Source organism: Thunnus thynnus, chromosome 23, assembly GCF_963924715.1.
Source record: "Thunnus thynnus chromosome 23, fThuThy2.1, whole genome shotgun sequence".
In the NCBI taxonomy this organism is placed as follows: domain Eukaryota; kingdom Metazoa; phylum Chordata; class Actinopteri; order Scombriformes; family Scombridae; genus Thunnus; species Thunnus thynnus.
In genome coordinates, this window is record NC_089539.1 from 12081794 (window position 1) to 12097199 (window position 15406).

At 43.2% G+C, this 15406-nt stretch overlaps 1 protein-coding gene across 1 annotated transcript; it reads right to left on the reverse strand.

Moving 5' to 3' along the window:
• Positions 1-835: 835 nt before the first annotated feature.
• On the reverse strand, positions 836-15128 carry yaf2 (YY1 associated factor 2). Its single transcript, XM_067581476.1, has 4 exons — positions 14964-15128; positions 14347-14472; positions 3172-3327; positions 836-2780 (listed from the first exon to the last, which is right to left on the reverse strand). The coding sequence occupies exons 1-4, from the start codon at positions 14987-14989 to the stop codon at positions 2528-2530; spliced, it is 561 nt and encodes a 186-aa protein (XP_067437577.1). The 5' UTR covers positions 14990-15128; the 3' UTR covers positions 836-2527.
• Positions 15129-15406: the final 278 nt, after the last annotated feature.

Genomic DNA, 15406 nt, shown 5'->3' on the forward strand with positions numbered 1-15406 from the left:
AGGTTGATCTATAGTTGTTCTGCTGGGAGTTTAGTATATTCTAAAGCTCCTCCACTTTGCTACATCAAAATGGAGGAATTTAAACAGTTTCTGAAGTCCTTCACACTGTAAGCCATCGCCTATACAGCAAATAGATGTGCATGTCCATAAGTCACAACTCTTATTTCCATTGTACGAGCACCACGTTGTATCCAAAAACTGGGTCCACTGTGGGTGCAGAGCAGTATCAGCACCTCCTGGGTTTCCACTGGGACGCTGAGCAGGTGTAGCCCTATTTGTGCAGCAGAGACAGAGTAAAAGGAGAATACCGGTGTCATTTACAGATACAGCCCCCCCCCCCCAACTACCTTCTATATTTAGTTGACATTTCCTCAGTCATTGTGCAATCTAAAGAGTTTTTCAAAATGTTTCTTTTTTCATCGTTTTAACTAATTTCACTGTCTTACACCTGGCTTGAAATTAGCTCTTGAAAAACAAAGTAAAAACAGAGACATGATGATACACGTTTGTGAGGATACAAGTTTTTGAAGACTTATTATAGTGTTTGCAGAGACTTGCATTATGTTCCGCAGGTGTCAGCCCTGAGATACTATCAAATTTAGCTGTTAAGGCTAATGTGTTTGCTATTTATTGCCTATGTGCATATATAGCAGACACATACCAACCTAGGCATCTCTTAACATTTGTGTTTCTTGACTTTTAGTTCCTGTTGGGTCTCTACCAACGCTACTAGTTTCAACTTTAGCACCTACTAGTTTACTTTGACCCTCTGTTTTTTTGGGTGGTAGCAGCAATAATACCATACAGTCCATGTATAGGCCAGAAAACCATATCAAAGAGCTCAAAGATGTGTGGTAATTCTGTGTGGGCTCAGCTTCTCACATTAAACTAGGTCATTTGATTCTATGTTTATATAAAACGTTACTTAATGCAGATTTATGTCTGCGGTAGTTGTGTATATACTTAAAAAAAACTGCAGCCAATATAGAACAAGACCAAGAGTCTGCTGCCACACTAGCAGTTCTGTGTAGCTGCACTTAGGCACACTGGAGATATGAGCTAATTGCTAATGTCAGCACGCTAACAGGCTCACAATGACAATGCTAACATGCTGATGTATAACAAGAATGTTTACCATGTTCATATTAAGTATGTTAGCATGCTAACGTTTGCTAATTAGCACTAAACAAAGTATACAGTAGCTGAGGCTGATGGGAATGCCATTAGTTTTAACGTATTTGGTCATAAACGCAAGAGCTGGACAAATTGAAATTTTGACTTTATGATGGTGCCAGATGGACTGTCAGAGGATCACCAAAGTTATTTAAATTGATCCTGAGGGGGACATGAATGTGTGTATCAAATTTTATGTCAATCCATCCAGTGGTTGTTGAGACATATCACTCCAAGCCACAATGTGAACATCAAAGCCCTATGACTGTATCACCAACTTGCTGACAAAATAAGAATAATGTAGCCTACATTACTGGCACAAACTTAAAACAAAAAAAACACCGGTATTATCCTTTTAGAACCACATACCGTAACTTCCTGCACTATTGAAAGTGGGCTTTTCCAAAAACTACCAGAAGCCTTTATGTGGCCAAAACAAGCATACCTGCACTTAACAATCTGCTCCAGACATTATGGATAAACACCAAATGGTGCCGGTAAGAGTACAGCACTTTATGCTGTGTCAAAAAAGTCACTCTAAAGTTCTACAGCAGAGGCAGTCCAGAAGTAAAAGCTTGGGAGTATCAAGATCAGGAGTAAAGGTTCGCTGTGAGGTTGAAGGTTCAGTGTCGGGACACTGACTGTAATATATGGTTCAGGTTTATAACAGGTAGGTAAAACCTTCCAGACGGAGGCTGAAAATTCCACATGGGGGAGGAGTAGGTCACTCTGCCGGCCACTGAGGATAGCGAGGATAGGGCTGCACATTTCATTTAACAAAAATATTGAGGGGGGAAAAAGAAAAGTCATGAAAGGCAGGTGCATCTGAAGGAAACGATAGAGGATAAAAAAAAACTGAGACGGTCCAACACATTGTCCAAAGCTTGTACAAACATTTATTCATCTTTCTCAGGTCCTCAGGTCAGCCCTGAAGCAGATTAAAATCATCTTGTGAGTAAATATACTCACAAGCTTTGGACAGTGTGTGTCCTTTCCACTATACAAAATATCCAAATGAAAATGTGGATTATCACAACTTCCAAGATGGAGCAGAGGATGATTCATATTGCTTTCTAAATTATGAATTCCAGAGGTGTGGAGAATCTTTCAACTGATTAAACTGGCCAAATATGATGGGTTGGCACCTCGCTCTCTGACAAATGGGTCACAATTCCTATTGAAATGGAAATATCCGTAAGAGCAAAAAAAAAAAAAAAAAAAACATTTGTTTGCCAGTATTTTGCAGCTCTCAAGTAGAGGCAGGATGTTCCTCCAGTAACCTGTGGACTTGCAAATGAGATGTGTGTGGAGGCCGGGGGTCTTGGTGAGAGGAGGTGGGGTTCGAGGGGTTGACTCAGTGGGACTCTCCGTTTACTGAGCTGCCCTCTCCTCGGGGTGAGGAGGAGCGGGAAAGCCCCTTCTCTGTGTTTTCTGAGCTGGAGCCGTTCTGGCTGTGGTGGTCGGCCGCCGACGCGGAGCTGGAGGACGTGGCCGAGGTGGACGAGGGCTTGGCCTTCTCCTTAAAGTCTGTTATGATGACTGTCAGGTCCCCAACCGTCACCTCCAGGTGCTGGGCGCTGCTCCGGTCGATGTTTTTTAATCGCGGCCTGATGTGTGGGCAGAAAGTGAAAAGTGGGGGGGGAAAAAATAAAGCTGAAAAAGTATATAAAGAACCATATCGCTGCCACAAATAAAAGCAAAATACTGTCTTAATTTCCTAGCTAACTCAAATACCGCAGCAATTTTTTTGCTACAATGTCAGTGAGAACTCCAAAGAACATCTTCCAGACACTACTTTGAAAGTTATTTCTGGTGTTTCCTAGTCTCTTCACTTTAATCTTCTGAAGTGCTTTATGAAATATGACAACACATCAACCTAACTTCAGGTGACAACATAAACACCATCTATAGTTTCTAGTGTTTATTCATGCATCCCTGGAATATCTGATTCCTGTTGATCCTCCACCCCACCCGCCACCTTGGTGTCAGCTTGTTTACCTCATCTTCTTGTGACTGTTCTTCTTGAGCGCCGGCTCTTTGTCGCTCTTCTCCCTCTCTACTCTCTCTTTCTTTTCCTTTTTGGGCTGCGAGGGCAACACGAACTGCTGAGTTACCTGCTGCTGTGAGACGAGCTGGGAGACAGGACGAGGTTTCCTGATCAAGGGAGAGAGGGAGGAGGGGAGGGGGGGGGGGGGGGGGGGTGAGAGGGGAGATTGGAGGGTAGGAGGGAGACATGAAGAGGGAGAGAGGAGGAGAGAGTGTGGCAGATTAATGAGAGGGAAAATCACAGTGAACACATGGCTTCATGCTAGCGTTCCACCATAATCAAGAGCCAATAATCACTGCCAGTGCTGGTTACGATGGCATTACTGCAGTGTTCTTTACACTGGCAGCCAGTGACAACACACACTTGGTGCATTCCAAATAAAAACCTGGTCTGTGAGATATGTAATATACCTGCACAGGCTTGTTTTTGCGCTGACAGGGATACACATTGACAAGATGAGATCTGTTTTGGTGAACACAAAGATTTAGTTGGAATTGTAAGTGTGCAAAACATACTGAATTTTTGTGTGCATGTTTGTACTGTTTTCTTTTAGCTGGGTGTTTTTTTTTTTTTTTTTTCCCAAAAGCTTGAGGCTTACACACAACAGAAATGATGTGGGTGTTGCATAAAAAGTAGAAAGGTGATGGCAAAGAGCTTCACAAGGTGTAACACATACAGCGGTTCACGCTATCTGCTCCAGATTCCTCTCCATTCTGCCGGCGCCCCGACTGATCAGTAGCAGTCGTTAGAGCAGTAACAAGGATGTGATCCCTCACCGGCTTCCCACCGTAATCACTGACAATTGTATGTTGGGATATGTGACCAAGGTGAGTTGCCTGCATGCAGGGACTGAACTTGGGTCTCGAGAATTTAGTCCACCTGGACCCACAAGGGCTTAATTCATTAATATGTCTTTTTTTTTGGACAATAAAAACATTGTCTGACGGCATGATTATCTGTCAAACCAGGATTATTCACCTTCATACACTGATTCTACAAAATGCTAAAGATTGATCCAATATCAAATATGTTGTAACGCAGTAGAACATGGTTTACTAAATGTTTCTCATGGTCACATTTCCATCCTCCATGAGTATCTGCTGTCTCAAAAATGATGCATTATGCAATTGGTCTGGCAGCAGTTTGCAAGCATGAAGGCTGCAATCATATTTCTGTGCAGGAGTGTGTGCGTGTGTGTGTTTTGGGGCTGGCAAGAGCCCTAGCCGAGAGGCAAGTGCGTTGAAAAGGCCATCTGTTGAGAGAGTCTACACATCTAGTGCCTGATTGTGCATGCACGCACACACCTACACACACACAGTTATAGATATGAATGCACAACCCAGCATGCAGATACAGTACCAAAAGCCGTTTATGTGTATACAAATCAAAACCCGGTACACATGAAACCGTATGCATGCTTTATAAAAATGCAATCAACAGACCACACATACACCGAGGCACATAAAGGCTCATGAAATGACTTCACACATGCATGCATGCAGACACACAGACACAACAGTGAGCAGATGAAGCATGAGGGCCTGATGAGAACAGCAGAAGAGCACAGTGTGTGGGTTTTTTTTTCTGAGCCTTAATCAGATCTGAAACTTAACACTGAAAACAAATTTCATAATTCATCAGCCAGTTTCACTGTTTTACTAGTTTTGTGACGTTATTAATAGATTGGGACCTTCCAACAGTGATCAGCTGCGACGAGACTGAAATACATCCTGTTTCTAGTCGCCTACCTTTCCTTGCTCACAAAACATAAAAAGTATAAATGCTTCAAAAGCCTTGCTGGTAACACTATACCAGAGCTTTACTCAAGTGTACTAACCTGTGTATGAACCCTTTGAAAAGTACTGCAATTATCAAATATTGGCCTCCAGGTGCATCATGAAAAATGGCCCTTTGCACTTGCCTAATGTAATTATAAGGGTGTGACACAGTACACGTACAGAGTGTACAAATGTACTGAGCTCAGTAGAATCCATCCACAAAATGGGTTTGAGCACCTGGTCAAGTGTTGCTGTGCAATACGCCAACATTTTCCCTCAAGCCTCGGTGGCCTATTTAGTTTAATTTAGAGGAAATGCATAAGCCAGAGCTGCTGGTCTGCTGTCTTGTTCTGAGGGCAAAGCTGTTGTTTAACAATTCTAGGATGACCTAAATTAGGGCCCTGCTTCAAAGAGTCTCTCTCAGAGTCGAGTTTTTTTTTTTTTTTTTTTTTTCTGAATTATCATTGCCTTCACAGAACATGCAGTGATGCTAGCAAGGCTAAAGTGAAATGCAAATGGGTCTCTTGGCCTACATAACTGTCTGATAGTGAGGAGATGTAGAGATCCTCTAACATATCTGTCTTGTCAGCAGGATGCTGCAGAACCGCTGACACCTTTTTTAAATAAAATGCGGAGGCCTCTCGAAGTCCTCTGTTCCCAGCTGAAGTAATTTGCTGCTCTCCTTGACATCTTTTACCCCGATACTCGTCCCACAGCAACAAAGCGCTGTCTTGTTTTCTGGATTGCGTTTTACTGAAGCACACACAAAACACAGACTGTCGCATCCAAAGTGACTTTCCTGTCCCGAGGCCAAATGTTACCAGCTTCCAAAAATAAAAACAAGACAACTGGCCTCCTCATTCATAAGCTCCTTTTAGTTTGTGTTTTGGCTGATGCCTTCAGTCTAGGATGTTATGTGCTTTATATATTTGTGGGTTCCTGCGTGATTTACTGTGTGAGATGAATAAATTATTTACTATTGACTGATTAATGCAGCAAACGAGCTCTGTATGTTTTGCTTTTGCTGACAATCCAGCGGAAATGTCACCTGAGGCTAATTATGATCTTTTTCTATTTAAATATGAAAGACTGGCTGTGCCGGGGAGCAACGGGGGCAAACTATAAACATATTTTGTACATCCTATCTTCCTCATGTTTTACAATGAAGTCATTTTCACTAATAGAGCCAGCTCAATAACCTGGAGGTGAAAGAGGAGACAGACAACCTAATATTACGGTGAGGCAAAGCAGCAGGCCTAAACAGAGCTGCCTCTGTTAACCCAATCAAATGGTTATTATCTTAGCACTTAGGCCTTCACTAGTGGCCTCCATCTGGAAGCTGTGTGTGTGTGTATATATGTGTGTGTGTGTATTGATTCCAACAGGAATTTCTGTGCCTAATGTAACAGCCTATTCTTTCTGACATTAATACTGCGTGTTGGAACTGTTGTTCCAATCGATATTTGCTCCACTCATGCCATCTATTCTACAGCAGCTAATGGAGTCCCGCACTGGGAAATTAGGACGTTATGAGCAGCACTTAAACACACTGAATTCTATTTGCTTTTTAAAAAGGGAAGAGCAAAGAAAACAAGTGAATATTAATCACAGTTTCTTTGTTCTTGGCTTTAATTCACTAAATGTGATCAGGACGTCTTTGAGAAACTAAGAGGAGAGAATATATAGGCGTGTTTGTTGGTCCGTAACTTTAACTTTTAGATTAAACAAACAAAATAAGCCTACATCACACTCTCAACCTCTCCGGCTCACAATCTTTTACAGCTTTTTGCTTTTAACCTTAAGCATTAGTCAAGCTCGTCCCATCCTGCGGACTCAAGGGGCTGCGAAGTACAAATGCTGCCACTGATCCCTCACACATACACACACTTCACTGACAAGGGAACTCTGGCTGACCCCTACCCAACTACAGTATGTCATAAACACACACACACACACACACACACACACATACACACAGCGTCTATCGCCATCTCACTCCTCTACCCTTTCACACTCTCTCTCCCTCCTTCTGATGCACCCACTGACCTCACACTCCTCTACCTCTGGCCTGCGCTCAAAAACAGAGGAAAAAAAAAAACAAAAAAACCCCAAAACAAAACAAGAAAGCAGCTGTGAACCAACATGACCAGAAAACACGTTCCTCCGGTTCAGATTTTTCACAAGCTGATAGTGAATGTTTGTCCGTAACGGATTCAGTAGATGGCGGAACTGTGAGTCACAATGGCTTGGCCAGAATGTCATGTTTCTGCCACAGTGGACAAACAGGTCATCGACACCACTGCTCTGTGACTCAGCAATTAGGGGCGGTAGTGTGTATGAGCCAGAATCTGTTTATGGACAGTTATGATAATAATAACACTACTTCGCCACCAAAAGAGGCTATGTATGGTCTACTGAAACTTGTAGACTAGGTTTTCATTCATTTCCCCATCAGGATGAATTGTAATAACTTTGGCAATCCCTTAAAGGAGACATGTCATATTTTTTTTGTGATTTTCTGTGTTTTATTTTTATACTGTTATGATGTCGGATGTCGTTGTTAAACATGGTTAAAAGTCCAGAACTTGAAGTGAACTTATGTAAAATGCTCCCTGCGAGTCAAAAGCCAGGGCTTCAGCTACATCTACTTCCTCCTTGTGATGACGTCAAATTGTTCGTGCACGCTCACAAACAGCCGTGAGTAATCTTTGTTGCTATGGTTGTTCCGCAGGTCGTTCACGTCGTCTACTCGCATATTTCAGGCTTGAACATGAAAGGATGTGTTCAATAAATTTCCATTTTGAGTAAAGAACGAGAAAAAAGAAGTGAAATACTACTACTGCTGTTTGTTTACGTAGTCTCCTCAGCTGCCGGAAGTCTGCCAACGGGCCAATCAGAGCGGAGTGGGCCTTAAAGAAACAGGAGCTAAAACAGCCTGTTGACCACTGAGGCTGAACTGAGGGGCTGCATAAAGGACAAGTAGATAAGCAGTTTCTTGAACTGTAAATCATACAAAGATATACAAGCAGAGCCCAAGAATATAAATTACATGGCACCAGGTCAAAATTAGAATTTTTCCAATACTTAATATGTCTGAACATTTACAAAACAAATGATACTCTTACCATAACAATGCATGCATTGACGCTGTAGACAATACAAAATCTCCGCTGCAAAGATTTCCACAGGAGTGAGTGTCGAGATGCATTGATGAATGCGGGTTTCATATTTCACCTAGAAAAGCATTTATCGATTGATTCTAATTTCCTCAAATCTATCTCGAATGTAAGATTTTCAGTGCTTGAAAAGATGTTCTTAATCATAACATTGCAGCTCTGGCTGTTCTTCCAGGCATTTGCTCTTTTACAGTTTTAAACTGGTAATGAGCTAAATCCCACAAAGAATTCTGCAGATGTTTGGATTGCTTGCTAACATTCGTCAAGTACACTGTGTGATGAGCAAACAGCCCACGGGACTGCTGCTGGACTGCAAATACTCACTGGAGTGCACTGCTATGAACAAATCTCATGTCACTGTTCTGTGATGATTGTAAGATCATTGTGAAATAGCTTATTTTATGCCCTGTTGAACACCCTCAGTCCAGGTGTGTGTGTGTGTGTGTGTCAGGTTTTCTATCAGCAGTTAGTAGGCTGCTCCTGGGGGCTCCTCCAACCTGATGATTAATGTCTCTCCTTGCCTGTACATGCTACCGCCGCGTGTGTGTGTGTGTGTGTGTGTGTGTGTGTGGAAGAGAGAGAGAGAGAGAGAGAGACAGATGGCTCTCTACGTCCTGTGGTTTATGACACCTTCTACAGCCCGCTAGCCACACTATACCACATTTTCCTCTCTCTCTCTCCGCACACAGACCCTCTCGTGCACACACACACACATACACACACGGAGCAGTATGTCATGCATCAGTGTCACTGCAGTAATTACAGGCTTATCACGTAGCCATAATCTTGAGCCACAGTGACGTGATAACAGCCAGCTTCATTGTCCCTGGTGTACATTCGGCGTTTGTATGCTGTGTGAGCTCTAAAACCAGTAACCCGCACAACCGAGCAGACTGCATGACTTATAGAGGATGTAATAACTGCGACAGGCTGATCAAACATTGATTGGTGATATAAAGCCCGTTTTACATGCGCGATACCTGTTAATGGATGCCATTTGTATCAATCATTTCACTTACATTTTAAAAATGTCTGACTAAATAAAAATATTCTGTTTATCAGAACCTGCTGAACCTCGCATTTGACATAATCACTCATAACCCAAACTAAAGCATCCACATGACCAAGATAGGCTGGAAAAAATGAGCAGCTGGGTGAGTTTCGCCATAAATGACTCAATATTTAGCATCAAAAGATGTTGCGCAACAATACTAACGCAGCCTTTTGGTTATTGGCACATAATGGTGGATGATAACACATGACTCTCAGGTGAGAAACAAATGTGTTGCTCTCTGCTAGTAGAAGGTTTTGTGTAATCAGATCAGGGAAATGAACACAGCAGCCAAATTAGGATCAATTTTGGTTGCTTTGCTCTCACACAACTTCAAGGAGTAACTGACTGACTCTTGTATAAATGTGAACACAGGCAGTGAAACGATATTCCCCCCGGTTTACACTCAATTCCACATGGATTCGTTTTTTTTTAAAACAGGGTTCTTTGCGCATCTTCCAGCAAAGTGCAGCTGAATCAGGTGCCTCTCAGTTTGAGGACAGCAAACTTCCAGAGAACAAAAAGGGACCGGAGCACACCGATTAATTCACAGCCTTTTAATTGTGCAAACAGCTGTTTGCACAATTAAAGGCTGTGAATTAATCAATGTGCTCCAGTCCCTTTTGTTCTCTGAATTCATTTTTTTTTTTTTTTTTGCTCAGGCACCATTGGATGTATGCATATTTAGTATTGTATATTACTATTCCATGCCGGTTGCACACATTTTTACCAATGCAGCTGTTTTGAGAGAATAAACAGATTGAAAGGAGAGATAATGAATCCTTTCTCTTTTATTTTTTTGCTTTAGAAGAGATTCTGCCTGCAAGTTTTGGAATCCGCCATCCACACAAACAGCAGGCTGATCAGTATCTTAGATTTATAATAGATTAGCATCTTAAACCAATCATTGGCTGAACTAATAAAATTCACGCATAAGCTTTACATGCAACTTTTCTTAACACCCTGCCTCTGTTTTACGTACAAAAATAACTCTAAAAATGTTCAATTATTGTACCAGATATCGTCGACTGAGTCGTGTTAAAAGCTACGTTTTTATAAACGACTGCAATTGAGCAAACCGGCACAATTACAGCTCAGTTTTGATGTTTGCACTGCACATGAACTGTGAGGGAGAGCTTCAGCGGAGGATGATAAAAACAACATCTAACCAGTCAAATGCTGACAGGTTCCCAGCCAGCCAGAATGGCTCATGCTTGTTTATGCGGAGCTGATGAAACCTGCGCATCATTCAATCTGTCACCAGAAGACGCCCTAGGTTAAGTTCAACTGCCGGGGAGAGCGAGGGAAACACGGGAGAAAGGAGAGAGAGAGCAAACAAGAATTGCTGAGACAAAGTGAGAAAGGAGGGATCAAGGTATGGAGAGAGCGACACACACATACACACACACACACACACACACACACACATGCAAAGAAAAGCCAAAGGCAGAAGTAGAACTAATAGGAACATGATCAAGCTCACTGTCCTGACCTGTAGAAATATAATGCCGCCAAACAAGCTCCTGAACACACAGAGCATGAACATGGTGAGTGTTTCCCTGGTGGGCCTGACTTGTCAGAGCTCACCTCAGTGAGCAGATGCATGTGGTGTAGACTAGACACCAGAGAAGGTCACACACAACCACACAGAAAGCTCTCTTACACACAGTAGCACTTGGCTATTGTTTAGGTTTAACGGCTGTCTGTCAGCGCCGCTCCACACGACATTTCACTCCGAACAACCAGGTAGCAGCGTTAACGTTTCTGATCTTTCGTCTTCTACTTTAAACGCTAAGATGACACTTTAATCCAGGAGAAGTCGTAATAGGCGCACCGGGAGGCGTTGGGTGTCTTGCTCAAGGACACTCTGACTGGGTGTTTCAGCTGATTTAAGAAGCAAACCTGTGACCTTGCACTTATCAAACAGCTTAAGTACCACATTGGACACTGTATCGTGACTTTCATCGATCACAAGGGTTTTCAAAAGGCTGGGACCGAGCCCAAAGAGTCACAGGAAGATAGAATAGCTCACCCACTTTTTTTTTTTTTTTCCTGCTGCAAAGTACTATGCTAATGAGGCTGCATGATGTGTTGTGATTCCAAAGCTCCTTCATGTCTTTCTACAGACAGCTTTAATTAAATACTGTAAGCTATCAGCTTCCCGTGCACATCAACCTATTTTTCCATATTAATCTGCACTAATGCTTGTGTCAGGTTTGTGGCAAAGAGCGATGTTTTTAACACGTCGTCGAAAATGTGGGGAATATGCGATATGACTTTTTGCTAATATGGCCTCGTGTGTGGACAATGCAGACAGGCTCGTCTTTTGAACGGAGCGCTGGTTCCGGGGTTGAACTCAACTTTTCAAATTTGACTTCCCCGGCTGCACGAGTTTCAGAGCCGCTGACAGAATTAGCTGAACGCCAGCCAGCTTCCCCCCCCCCAACCCCCTCACCCACCACCTTTGTCAATCTTTTTCTCCTCTAATAAGTGACTACAATCCTGCTGATGTATCCCCGTCTTCAGTCAAACTCGCAACCACGATGGCGTGCTTTCAATCAGCTGGCGGCTTTGGGCCCCTGCAGCAAGATCATCTCTCTCCACATCAGAGGGGATCTAGGCGGCTAGATCTGCAAAAACCTCTGCATCATAAAACATTGATCTTCGTCTCCTCACGGCTATCTACATGCAAACTCTCTCTTTCCTCTTACCTCCTAAAATATTTCTCCTCCTTGTCATAGAATGTTCCTTTTTTTTTTTTTTGTAGCATCCATCATCTCTAGTACATGCCAAAAACGACACGGATCCTGTCAGAAAAGGTGACATTTCATGCATTTGGTTGGTGCTTGAGGCTATCTCAAGTGATGAGATGATTTAAGCTACTTTTCGAAGAGCGCACACGCCGGCTGCTGTTGGCTGTCAGATCCTGTGACCTTCAGGTTATGGGACACTTCCTGTAACCGCTGGACAGTACATGCCTGTGTCACGCTTTTATTCATTACTTCACAGCAATGGCTCAGTCATGCTTGTTTAGTAACCAGCGAAGGAATGTGCTGTGCCCTCCATTTATATTCTACATGTCGTTTGCCCTGTAGCACCTTCGTCTTGCTTGCCGAGAGATCCGCGTGTCTGTTTTGTTCGGTCGTTAACAGCTGCGACCACCTGTGTGACCGTTTTGCTGCAGTATTAGCCTGTGTTTGGCATCTATATGTGTGTGTGTGTGTGTGTGTCCTACTGAAAGCATGACAACTAATACTACACTTGTGCAGCACTGCAGTTGGGAAGAAAGGGGGTTATTAACAATAAATAAGACCTTCTCCTTTTCGAAATGCGTTGCTGAGTGTCAGGGATGTAAGCGAGGAATTCTGGGTACTCGCGTCCTTGCCAAGTTCCCCCCCAAAAAAATGCCCAGATGGGGAAGACAAAGGATGTCATAGCTTTTGGTGACGTGAGGACTCAGACGGGCTCTTGGCAAAGCTGCAGGCCGCTTCTTTCTACGGGAAGCGCGCAGAGTCACTGGAGTGTCCTCTGAACAATCAACGCTCAACTGCAATAATCTGGACCCTATGACAACAGCATGCCCGCTACTCAGTCTCTTTGTTTGTGCGAGCGGTAACTGTGCGCTCGAATGTGTGTTTGTGTACAAATGTGTATGCAGCCATGTGTAAAATTGTTGTCACGTTGAGTGCATCTGCACGTGTGCATCTCTGATGACAGCAGGCTGATTAAGCTGTTGCATAGTAATGAGCTACGGCTGTCTGTCTGGCAGCTGCTCTGACAACCTCTTTTCACAACTAGCCCTCCCACACACACACACACACACTAACACACAAGTGCACGAACGTGGAGGCATATACTACAAGCTAAAGCCAACACCAGAAAACGCCACATTTCTAAAAAAAAAGGTATCAAAGCTAACAGCTGCATGTTTCTGTTTTAGTTGGGGAAAGTTGCGCTAATGCAGAAGAGGATAATTGGTGATGCATTAAAGAGTGAGATCATGTAACAACACACACACTGTTTCCCAAAGCCAGAGATACACGTCCTCTCGTTCACCCTTTGTTGTGTTTTCCTCCTGATACTGACTGTCACTCAGGAATAACACTCATTTCCTGGCTCAAATCGCTGATGTCAGGACAAATATCAGCCACAGCACTGAGGGCAATGAGTGTATGTGTGTGTGTCAACCTACATGCTGTATATTTATATGCTTGAGCACCTGTGTGTGAGTTTGTGTGTAAGAGGCATCTAGTCTCCCCCCCCCCCCCCCTCACATTACAAATATCTCTGGGGCAACAAGATGGATGTGTGTGCTTAAAAGAGCAAGCCATCCCTCTCCCTCATTTCACTGAGGTCAGTGTCAACACCCTGGCAAGAACACAGAGACTAATGCACTGCTTACAAGATACTTGTAGTTGAGGAAAATACTGGCTAAGTATGTCATCTTTTCTCTACAACACAAACATACATAATAAATGCAATTATCATCAGGAAACTTGGGCTGGGTAATATATCAATATATTGTGATATGAGACTAGATATCCTCTTAGATTTTGGTTTTCGTAATATCATGATATGGCATGAGTGTTGTCTTTTCCTGGTTTTAATGGCTGCCTGAATTACAGTAAAAGTGATGTAATTTTCTAAACTTACCAGACAGTTATAGCTGTTCTATTATTTGCCTTTACCCACTTAGTCATCATACCCACATTACTCATAAAATTACTCACAAAATCTCATTGTGTAAATATGTTGTGACAACACCAGTAGCCATAGTAGCCTACAATATTGCAGCAATATCGATATTAAGGTATTTTCTCAAAAATATCATGATATTTGATTTTGTCCATATCACCCAGCCCTAGCAGAAACTACTATCTCAGCTCAGCTGTAGCTATATTCAACGCTAACATTGCAGAGTCATATAGCCTACAGTAGTTATGGGAATCAATTGTTTTATGGTACAAAATAAATACATGAGGGAGGGGGGAGGTTATAGTGAGATTAAACTAACTCCTCAGTCCCTAAAGACCCCCCCTCCCCTCCCCTCCCCAACACACACCCCCTTGGGACCCGCTAATATCCGCTAACAGACCAAAGGTACAGTATCCATCGCCTTACCTTGTTGATGTCCCTTTCCTGACATCACACATCATGCACTTAAAAGCCTCTGCTGTGTTCTTGTACGTGCACACGCTGCAGTCCCAAAACCCCTCGTCGGAGGAGGGCTTCGGTTGACGCTTCGGCCTTTAAAACAATAAATGGAGAGAAAAGATTAAAAAAAAAAACACAGAGAGAAAAAAATAAAAAAAAATTAACGCAAAGAGAATGTGGGTGAGAAAAGGGGGAAAAAAGGGGGGGCGAGAGGAGACAAGAGTGAGTTCAGTTTGCATCCACGAAGGCTATCGATGGCAAACATCTGGGGTAAGCCTATAGGATTTAGGAAATCATCTGCAAGCGCGCTGTGATCCGACACTGTAATTGGCGATGAGGTTTTAACACCCGCGCGCGTACACACACACACACACTCACAAACACACACACACACACACTCACACATACACACACACACACGCAGAGAGAGAGAGAGAGAGAGAGAGACAGAGAGAGAGAGGGAGAGAGAGAGAGAGAGAGGGAGAGAGAGGAGAAAACCCATTTTTTTCCGTGCGCTCGCCGATGTCCGTTCCTCCCCCGCCCCCTCAGCTTGAATATCTAGGACGCTTCAACTCGGTCGTTACCTTGTGGGACTCCTCTTGTCGCCCATGCCAGACCAGGGTTTATCTGGAGGTGCGGAGACGAGCAGAATTGTTGTTATTTCTGGTAATTTTTAGCAAAGAAGCGATGCGCCTGTGCCGCACGGCTTCCAGCTGTCGTGGAAACTCCGCTTGGGAAATAGTCACGTGATTTGCTCTGGCCAATCAGAGGCTGGGTTACTTCCCGAGGCTGACATTCCTCTTGATGAATCCATGCTGCCTTCACGCACTTCCTGTAAACTCGACACTCCCGCACATTCAGGGTGTTAAATATGCAAATTATTGGGGTATTATGACAAACATGACCTTATATGTGTAATATACGGCCAGATATTCAAGCAGGTTTTCACTAACCAAATGATTATTTCACCTATTCGATGAGGGAGGGAGTATTTACAGAAAATCACATTCCCATTAAGTGTTTAATT